This window comes from Alosa pseudoharengus, unplaced genomic scaffold, assembly GCF_046254945.1.
Source record: "Alosa pseudoharengus isolate Yale_2024_CS ecotype anadromous, Long Island Sound unplaced genomic scaffold, YU_APseudo_1.1 YU_APseudo_1.1_scf_10, whole genome shotgun sequence".
Lineage (NCBI taxonomy): Eukaryota > Metazoa > Chordata > Actinopteri > Clupeiformes > Clupeidae > Alosa > Alosa pseudoharengus.
This window is the reverse complement of record NW_027468565.1, coordinates 27,225,053-27,235,745: the sequence shown is the minus strand read 5'-3', so window position 1 is coordinate 27,235,745 and position 10,693 is coordinate 27,225,053. Positions and strand designations below refer to the sequence as shown.

The 10,693-nt window shown below is 43.5% G+C and overlaps 1 protein-coding gene across 3 annotated transcripts in view; it reads right to left on the bottom strand.

Annotated features, from left to right (window-relative positions):
• Positions 1-10,693, bottom strand: part of pik3c2g (phosphatidylinositol-4-phosphate 3-kinase catalytic subunit type 2 gamma) — a 35,145-nt gene that overhangs the window by 2,605 nt on the left and 21,847 nt on the right. The window contains exons 19-32 of one of the 3 annotated variants that reach the window (XM_076269317.1): positions 7,748-7,928; positions 6,787-6,894; positions 6,600-6,692; positions 5,091-5,220; positions 4,769-4,905; positions 3,927-4,096; positions 3,645-3,801; positions 3,097-3,206; positions 1,821-1,998; positions 1,102-1,220; positions 838-934; positions 666-717; positions 400-491; positions 55-180 (exon numbers count right to left, since the gene is read on the bottom strand). In XM_076269317.1, coding sequence (XP_076125432.1) covers positions 55-180; positions 400-491; positions 666-717; positions 838-934; positions 1,102-1,220; positions 1,821-1,998; positions 3,097-3,206; positions 3,645-3,801; positions 3,927-4,096; positions 4,769-4,905; positions 5,091-5,220; positions 6,600-6,692; positions 6,787-6,894; positions 7,748-7,928 — 1,750 coding nt within the window. Of the gene's footprint in view, positions 1-54; positions 181-329; positions 492-665; positions 718-837; positions 935-1,101; positions 1,221-1,820; positions 1,999-3,096; positions 3,207-3,644; positions 3,802-3,926; positions 4,097-4,768; positions 4,906-5,090; positions 5,221-6,599; positions 6,693-6,786; positions 6,895-7,747; positions 7,929-10,693 lie in introns of those variants that run through there. The other 2 variants (XM_076269327.1, XR_012983138.1) reach the window with 2 other exon arrangements.

The following is a 10,693-nucleotide window of genomic DNA, read 5'->3' as shown; positions in this document are numbered from 1 at the left end:
GTGGTGCGCTGCACGTGGTGTGGGTAGTGGTGCGCTGCACGTGGTGTCTCGTACCAGTTCGTTGAATGTTGGGTTGTCGTTGTTTTTCACCACTTTGGTCTTTTTCTTTGAAGTGTTGTGCTGGTCTGGTCTGAGGCGAGTGACCACATAGGCATCTGGACACGAGCCATTTGGCAATCTCTGGAGGAATTCAGAGAGAGGGATAGCAGAGAGAAGGATGGAGAGATCACTGACAAACGACTGCAGCAGTAGGACTATAATCTGAGGTGAGGTCCTACATTGCCCATAATTTCAATAATTGAGATAAGCTCAATCAACCCATTAATTACATTTTCATTGTGAGATTATTCATCGTAAGAGACCTGAAGTGCTTGTAGGACTGCACTTCAAAAAACGTACAATGTTCTTTAGGTGCTTGACCATGACCGAGAGTTTCAAGTCTTTGTAAGACATGAGGAGCTGAATCTGGGGTTTGGATGGACCAGTTGGATCTGCAAATAAAATGTTAACATGAGTAAAAAGATAAGCACATACTTTGTTCTTTTTTAAGTGTTTCTACAGTAAAAAGAAATATGTGAAAGCCTCTCAGAACAAGTTTGCAGACTGATATTTCAAAGAGGCTGAGCGGTGATATCGGTGTCAGCCCCGCCCCCTACCATGCATACCTTTTATCGTTGTGGCCGGTCCATCCAGGAACATGCTGCAGACAAACTCATTCTGTTTGAGACATTCAGATTAAAGAGTCAGAAAGATTCTGAAATACCACATTATGACATTCAAAACATGAAGAAGCCAGCCCGAACACTGGCCAGGAGGGACACAAGAACGGCTACTTACACCTTTGCATGGACCCTCGAACAGCTCCTTCAGATATTTGTTGAGCAGAGTCATTTTTCTGTTTGCTGTAAAAGACATATTAAACCACCTAGGGAATCTAGCAGGTGGATGAGAGTGTGTTAATGTCACATCTCAGAGACAAGCTTTCATAACAGTGATAACACAACGTTCACTGCCATTTTAGCGACGCTATAAAATATTTGCCATGTACAGAAGACTTGACATTTTCACAAGGAAAGACAGGTAAGATAAACATTTACTCACTGTGGAAGAGCAGACTCTATAAAGTGCTTCTGCAGCTTTTTGTGAATTAGCTCAAATTGTCCAAAGGTTTTTTCACTGATGAGGAACCCATCATCAATGGTCACTCTCACTTCAAAGGTCTGAAACGCAAAACCACAACCCATATTTCCCCTTCTTAGATGTTCAAGAACGTTCTTACATTAGGCCTTACGGTACAGTGCTGTAGAGATGCTAAATGATGAACAAATACAAAGCAAGCTAACGCTAAAGCATATTAGTGTCATCTGGGCAGTTAGCAAGACAGAGAGCTTGACACTGAGCAGATGGGCACGGTCTGCTCACAAGTGGCCTGGATAAGACTGATGCCACGTTGTTTACCTCATTAGCGCCCAGTGCTAAGTGGCTGGGTCGTAGACACTCACAACCCCTTCAAGCAAAGGGGAACATAATTATATCGCTGGGGGTCCATTTTGTCTGTGGCATGAATTAGAAGGAAGAGCAATTCATAGGTGTCATTTCACAATATGGCCCTTGTGCCAAGATCTTGTATCTATCTTTACACTTCCTCTTTTTCCTTGAATGTAATGCCTGTACAATATCTGTTTTGTAGACGGGAGTGAATTATTAGTGTTTGAATAGGTTTTATCTTTAGCCTTGAACGTGACTCCTGTACAAAATCTGTTTTGTACACCGGAGTGAATTATGAGTGTTTGAGTAGGAGTCTGTGTAAAGTGTCTCACCACATATTTTCCTTTCATCCGGAACTTCTGGATGATGACCTCTTGGATGTTTGTGCTGGAAGAGGACGCCTGCACAGGGGCCGAGGGCGATGTGGTCTTCTTGGCTGGAATCTGGACCATGTTATGGATGAGGAAGTTGAGCTTGACCGGGAAACTCCCCATGCTTTCCTTAATCTTCCTATGAGGGTAAAGGACCATACAAACGTCATTTAGACCTAAACCAAAATAACACTATGTGATGAAGGAACCCACTTTTAGGCATTGTTATAATATTAGGCTCCTCCAATAGGGTCTTCATGGACAGAATTAACCTATGGATGTGAATGACAGTTTTGAAATACTAGAAAGTGATGGTGAAATGGATAGATTTTTTATTAAGACTATACAAGAGCAGTGCATGTTCCTTTGTTTAAGATCTGCACTACTTACAACAGAAACAAACAAACAAACAAAATAAATGACTTTAAAATCTCTGCTGCTCACATTTTGAAGCATCTGATCGTAATTTCATAACAGGTGTTTATTTCAACTCCACAACATATTACTGTGTATCTCTACCCAGCTGTCACTTGCACTAACCAATTTTATGCTGACACATATTGCCTACCATTAATTACTTTATATGCGCACTTTGCAAACAAACACAGTAACACTCATCAACAGACAGGATGGCTGCAACGTATTCTGACTTCGGTTAAATGAATCATTCCTGCTCTTGTGTACATGCTGTCATGTGTATTTTCTTATCTCTTCTCACTCTCCCCTCTTCCTGTTCCTTATCCTCTCTCTCCTCCTGCTCACTCCATCTCTCTCTCACACAGCCCAAGGCAGACCACCCACCACCACCCACCACCACCTCCACCACCCACCACCTGAACTGGGCTATGCTCAAAGTTCTTTGCTGTTGAAAAGTAGCTTTTTCTTCCTGGCTACCTATGCCAAATGGTGTAGTTGAATATTTCTAATGTTGTTAAATAAGAAAATCAAATAAAAACAAAACACTTTGGACTTTGATAGTCTGTATAGACTACAGGTATTCAGATTATATCTGTTGCCACTCTCTTAACAACACATGGTTAAGGTTAGGTTAAGAAGATGGATTTTGGCGATGTTACTAATAACAACAACTCTAAAGATTAACTTGAATTTCAATAAACCCCCTTCTAAAGCCTCTCAAAGTAGACTATCCAAGTTAAGTGTTGCAGGAAATCTGCTGATACCTATGAACTGCGATGAGCCGCTTCATTTGGTGACTGAAATGTTAGTATGAACTCACTGTGTGAAGTACGCTGTGGCCTCCAGCTCAGAATCACGAGGTCTGAGGTTGCTGTGCACATACTGCAGGTCCTGTACATCCTTCATCTCGGGCATGCCTGCACCCAGCATCTACACACACAGACACAAGGTAAGGCAACGCAGGTTGATTTATATAGTGCATTTCATACATAGGGGTCATTCAATGTGCTTTACATAAACAAAAACAAAGAATAATAGTAAATTAATTAATAAAAGATAAATAGTTTAATAAAAAAATATTAAAAAGTAAAGTACATAAAATAGAACAATTAAAAGACATAAAAGACACAAGGTAGAGTAATTAAAAGACATCTGCATCTGATTAACAAGACGTGCATTTGACCAGTTAGCAGAAAGCGTCTGAGAACGGTTTGGTCTTAAGATTTAGAAACAGAGAGAGAGAGAGAGAGAGAGAGAGAGAGAGAGAGAGAGAGAGAGAGAGAGAGAGGCAAGAATAAAACTGTTTACACCTCATACTACTCCATACTACTTAGCACCACATACAAAGCTAAAACATCTTAATCTTACCAGCTGTAGCAGGCTTAGCACCAGGACACTACGTCTTCGCAGTCCATTATACGCTGTACAGCATAGCTCCACAAACCGATGGAATCGCTGCGGATTCTCCCCCCCTCCTGTAATAAAGTGCTGCATCTCTGAAGAGAAGATGAATGGGGTCCGGTCCCTACCATCACAAAAATTAGGGGGAGAGAGCAGAGTGGAGAAGTAAGGTAAGACTTAAGTGTTACTAATTTGGTGATAAAATGGTGTACATAGCCACTGGTCATTTGAGTGGGTTTCTGAACTTGCCTTTTAATGGAGGCGAACTTCTGGGCGTTGCCCATGATCTTGCCAAAGTCGATGTGGAACATGTGGCCGCTGTGTTTGAGCATGATGTTGTCATTGTGGCGATCACAGATGCCCAGTACGAATGTCGCCACGCACCAGCCCGCGCAGGAGTGCAGGAAGTTCATAACAGCCTGGCAACAAGAGAAGCATTGTGTTCAGGTCTGTTGATGGCGCCTGTTTTTTTATCTGCACATCTTCTGTTTAAAGGGACACCAGGCAAGCCTGATGCTTTTTCTCTATGAAACTCCCCCTCGCTCGGTCTGAAGCTCTTTTCCTTTTCTTTGCGTCTTCCGTCAAGGGTTTTCGCTGCTTCTTCGCCGGCTCTGCCATTATACACACGTTTGCAACAATCTCTAGAGTTTCGTTAGCCTGCCTCTGTGCTGTAAACTGATCCTGCTTCGGTCGGCGGGTAGGATACACCGAACTTGCAAGTGGGATATTCTTCCTACAGGCAGTAGGGGCAGGCGAGAGAGCCTTCATTCGCCCTGTAATGAGTCATTTAACCATATACAAAGATGATTAATTAACACGAAAACATTGCCTGGTGTCCCTTTAACATTGGCCCTTTATTAGTATACAACCTTCGGAACGATGTTTCATGGCCTTTGATGCTCTGACAGGAGGCTGACTCATAGCTGTAGTTCAACAATAACTAACAGAGCCCTCAAGTGCTCAAAATGTATGTGTGTAATTGGCTCATTTATTCATTCCCTCACTATCCATCTCAAGCTGGTGTGTGGTGAGCTGTGAGTTGTGTTCATGTGTGTGTGTGTGTGTGTGTGTGTGTGTGTGTGTGTGTGTACCTCCTCATAGTTTTCCCATGTTTTGTTCCTCATATGGAACCATTTTTCCAGGGAGTCTTCCCTCAGCACGCCCCCGAGACCAAACTCCAGGTGGATCTTGGCCAAGGTCACTGCGTCTGGCACAACCTCCACCAGCCCTGGGAAATGTTCAGAAAAAATGAGTATATGGCCTTCATGCAGAGAAAGTCACATTGCATTACCAAAACACATACATGCATACAACAAAATGACACCGCTGGTTATGGTGATTCTGCAGGATATTCTGGCTCTTCCTTAGTGATATTAATGAGTCACCGTCATGGTGAATGACCTGTGGACTGACCCTGGTTTTTGCCTGTGGAGAGGCACCTGTACGTGACCATACGCATGTCCAGCCCCTCCTGCAGCCACACCCTGTTCATCACACGCACGATCTGCAGCACCAGCATGTCCTGCCGCAGGTTATCTCCAGTCTGGAGGGAACAATACATCTATTAGACAACTACTACTGGCACCCACAGACACAATATGCAGGTTATCTCCAGTCTGGAGGGAACAATACATCTATTAAATAACTACTACTGCCACCCACAGACACAATATGCAGGTTCTCTCTTGTCTGGAGGGAACAATACATCTATTAAATAACTACTACTGGCACCCACAGACACAATATGCAGGTTCTCTCTTGTCTGGAGGGAACAATACACTACTGACACCCACAGACACAATATGCAGGTTATCTCCTGTCTGGAGGGAACAACACATCTATTTAACAACTACTACTGACACAGATATATTACACTATAACGTTACAGAATGGACAGTCCTGCCGCAGGTTACCTCCTGTCTGGACAGCACAGCATATTTATGAACACCATTATTAATGTTACAGAATGAACATTTCACACCACAGTTCTTCTAAACTACTACTAATGACACCCAGAGACACTCTATCATCCTTTAGGTTATCTCCTGGATATCTTATGGACAGCAGGTTCAGGTTACTTTATTTGGTTTGCAGTAAAGAGTTCTCATTAATAGACACACATGTAGAACATAGACACTTGTCACACATCACACCACATTTCTACTTAACTACTACTGACTAGGGATGTAACGGTATAAAAATTTAACCTCACGGTTATAGTGACCAAAATGATCACGGTTTTCGGTATTATCACGGTATTTCTAAAAGTGTGTTCAATATGTTCAGAAAGCACTGATAGGCCTGCACAAGCTGAAATAGTTTCAAAAAGTGTCCATGTTTAATTGGCTATGTGCTTATAGCTTAACTTACCCTACCATAACTTGGAGTTTGCTATTTCTGTTATTTGGATCCAATGAGTGAGACCAAAGTAAGCGTTCGAAATAAAACTTTAGGCTACCGCATTCTCCTGATAACGTGAGTGGAATGGATTTAATGTGGACGCGAACATAAAAAGACGCAGAGTGGCTACATGCGGTGAAAATGTTACGTCTTTTAAAATCAGGTGTAGCCTAATCTTAATCGTAGTTAAAACCATCAATTAGACAACAGAATCAGTGGGGGAGCAGTTTTGTTCCATTGTACCAGGCCTACTGTATGTCAAAAGCTGGCTCGGATGAAGCTGGGAAGGATTAAACACACGGTTTCCACACCGCGGTAATCAACAGTGATAATCATGATATTTGAAAAGAAAACGGTAATTGTTATCGTCAACATTTTTACCATTATAATCGTTACATCCCTACTACTGACACCCACAGGCACACTCTATTTTCCAACTTAGCTGATTAATGACAAACCTATGAGGTTATCAGTATTATTGAGGTCCATTGAGCTTTGCTTAGATGCCTCTGTGGAGCATACCTTGCAGATGACGTGGACATTTTTGCCAAGAGGTTCAACGGTGATGAAGGACACATCTAGAGGCGCAGTGTTGGAGTTGTAGAACTTACAGGCCTAAAGGTAACACCACACTACGGGTCAGAACATCCTGTAACTGGGCCTTTGGCCAGTAGTAATTGTCATTCAAACAAACACCTAAAGGTCTTACATCCATGTCCACCCCCGTTACCATGATGGCAGGGTCTAGTGGTAACCGACAGGACACCCCTTCTTTAAAGAACTTATCGATTTTCCACTTGCCGCTGTTCAAAACATCCTGAGGTGAATGGAGAAGAATACAGCATGCTGAATTAAACAGCACCACCTCTGCAAGCAGGGTATTAATGCATGATAATCCAATGGCATGGTTACGGAGGTACAAATATGCAGGATATTAAAGGGACACCAGGCAATGTTTTCGTGTTAATTAATCATCTTTGTAAGTCGGTATATGGTTAAATGACTCGTTACAGGGCAAATGAAGACTCTCTCGCCCGCCCCTACTGCCTGTAGGAAGAATACCCCGCTTGCAAGTTCGGTGTATCCGACCCGCCGACCTTCAGTCTCACAAAGTCTCAGACATCGCGAGAAGCAGAATCAGTTTACATCCTGCGTCCCCAGCACAGAGGCAGGCTAACGAAACGCTAGCGATTATTGCAAACGTGTGTATAATGGCAGAGCCGGCGAAGAAGCAGCGAAAACCCTTGACGGAAGACGCAAAGAAAAGGAAAAGTGCTTCAGACCGAGCGAGGGCTCGCACGCGTATCGACACGTACAGACGCAAGGGGGAGCTTCGTAGAGAAAAAGCATCAGGCTTGCCTGGTGTCCCTTTAATGCATGATAATCCAATGACTAAAGCACACCTCACTAATGTACTGTAACAGGATAGCTAAAACTATATTGCTTACATTGTTTGTTCAAAGCAAAACAACATGCATAGTTAAAAAAGACCAACATAATAGGATCATTTGTACAGTAAATGCATTCTTAAATACAAATGCAAAAAAGACCAAAAGAATAGGATCATTTTTAAATGGAAATGTATAAAAGGCCTGTAACTCGACTGAACACTGTTCAGTGCATAAAAAGAAGTGTAGAGGGCCAAAAATTCACTGCGGAGCAAAGCCCACCTTCCTCCTGGCCTTGTCGGTGGCTCGAATCCTGTCGGCCAGCTGGACAAGCAGTCCGATCAGCTGGCTCTCTCGCTCCAGCTCCACCCTCAGGACGCGGCCGCAGCAGTGCCTCAGCGCCGCCGTCACCTTGCCGAACCAGCCGCGGTAGTGCGCATCCTCCTGAGCGTCCATCAGCAGCCTGGACAGGACACAGGGAAACACTAGGGATGAGCCGTACTGCACCATTACCAATATACTGGTAGAATTCCTCCTCATGACATACAGTACAGTAGCATAAGGTGGGTGAGAACAAGCACGGAGGAAGCAGATTGGGACACTACACACACCTCACATGAGGTGGGGACTTCTCTTCAGTGCTTCAGGACACTGAGTAGCTCGTCCAATTTACTATAACAGGGAAGCTAACTGCCACTGCCACGCTAACTATGAGGATGCACACCCAGGATGCTTGATATTACGCACTATGCACTATGCAATGTTGTTGATCGGGTAGGATCTTGACCCTTTTAGTCAGTTTTTGACTAACTGGGAACCATCTAGGCCAGCGGTTCCCAAACTTTTTCCCCCGCGGACCACCTTCTACATCCTGACTCGGCTCGCATACCCCCACCATCCAACACATAAAAAAGTAACTAATTCTATTGACGCATTCCAGGCATCGTTGTTTAATTAGCCGCACTACATGATAACATAATAAAAATGTGCAACTGGTCTATGAGCTCTCACGTAAAAAAAACCAGTGTGGAGAACCACATTAGAATTAGGTAGCATCTCACTGCAGACTACGCACTGTGGCTTTGGGCAGTCTGTCTCCCAATCCACGTGAAGCCTAGGGCTATATGCCTCATCATACTTTCGTTTTCTTCGCGCAATCTTTTATCTCTCGTTCTTTCTTTTATCCCCCTGCGCTCCATCTCCACCTTCATTAGTCTTACCCCCCTACCCATTCCATCGTTACCTGTGTCCTGCTCTGTTTCTCTCGCTTCTCCTCTTCGATCGCTTTAATTAGGCCTTTTGGACCGTGTACCTGTTTATAGCAGTGGCGTAACGAGCAAATGGTGGGCCCAGGTGCGAGAGCGCTACCCGGGCCTCATACCGACATACTTTGGCCCAGGATGAATTAGCTCTTGTTGTATAAAATTATCACTATGGTTTGTAGACATCATGATGAGAGAACGAGTTTGAAACTGTAAAGCATGTATTCATATAACCTTAATCATAATCAAGTAATACACTGAAGTTATTCCTAACCATAATACTCTTATAACATTTTAAATAACAAGTTTAACTAATACTATTAACATACTGAAGCTATTCTACCAGAATTCCCCCTACGTGCGCTCTGTATCCCGATGTCTCTGTTTGCTGCCCTGTGTCTCATTTTGTTGCACTGTGTCTCATGCTGCCTTAGCCTAGGCCTTTTGAAGAAACCAAAGTCGGCCTTGAAGCTGCAAGATAACACGTACACAGGGCGAGCTCTACTCATAACAACCAGTAGGAGAGTGCAGGGGGGCGAACGATATTTAACCCATGCACAATGCATGACCTGTGATCACTCTATACTGTACACCCCTGAACTTTCCATAAACTTAAGGTGAAAAGTTTGTTCGGGGTAGTGTTGTGTCAGCATTTTGGAGGGGTATAAGTAAGAGAGTTCTACCTTTGTTCGGGAGTGCGATCATGCGATCCACTCAGGCTTTGCGCTATGTAGTCATTAAAGGAATTTTTGCACGGAACTCTGCCGGACTTTTGAGTCTTCTTTTTGGGACAAGTTTTTGACTTCAGCACTTATAATGGTGTATTTTTGTTACGTTGTGGGCAAGATGTTTGGACTTAATTTCTGGCCCGAGTCTGAATATCTGCCACGACACTCTGATACATGCAATACACATTAAGGGTGACTTCAATTGTTTATGCAAAGGGCCTGAGGCACCGAAGTAGCTTAGTAGTTACAGATTACAATTTCAAATAAAAAACACACGACTACATAGGACCCATTACATGTGAAAACATTAAAATTTATTTTATTAACAGCCTGCACTCAGGCCAGGGTAATCTAATATTTGGCTACTGCATTAACATCAACTCGCATGGAATTATGGGAACACTCAATGCGCTCAATGCGCCTCTTCAACCCTCTGCTGAAACTGCAAGCGTAGATTGCTTGCTTATAAACTCGCACTGCGCAGAAACAAAACTTAATGTAGCCTAACTTATTTAACCGTGCAGAAACCAAATAAAATCATTCATATGCATACAATCCCCAATATGCGTGAATTAGGCCATTAGAAGAAGGCCATCTTACGAGCCTTTCGTTGTGCAAAATCGTCAACGATGTTCCCAATATTTAATGCTGGCTCTCGTATTTTCAATACACAGGATAGCTAACCCACTGAGCCTCTCCTGCCCCATGCTGCTCCTTAGGTAGGTCTTAATAAGTTTGAGTTTGGAAAAAGATCGCTCAGCTGTTGCCACAGTCACAGGCAATGTCAGAAACAACATGAGAGCAGTACACACTTCCCCGAATGTGGATGTTACACTGTCATAATCTACCACCAGCATTTTGGCAAGTTGAAAAATAGATGACTTCTGTGAAATCTCTGCTTTAAAGCAAGACCTGAACGAGAGGAGTGTTGGGAATGTCGGTGCAATATTGCGCCAGACGATCGGGTTAAAAATTTTCTGCCTGGCCCTCCCCCCTGGTCAAATTTTTTTTTCCAGGGGCCTCCCCCCGGCTCAAAAAAATTATCCTAGGCCCTCCCCCCTACGTGAATCAAATAAAACTGGTCGAAAAATGACGTTTACAAGGTTAAAACGTCATAAGCACACATACACACACACGGGGCTACAAACCAGTGTTGCGCGGGTTTGGTCACAAGCTGCCCGCGGTCGCCCGATATTTTAATCAACCCAACCGCAACTCGGACCGAGAATATTAATTAG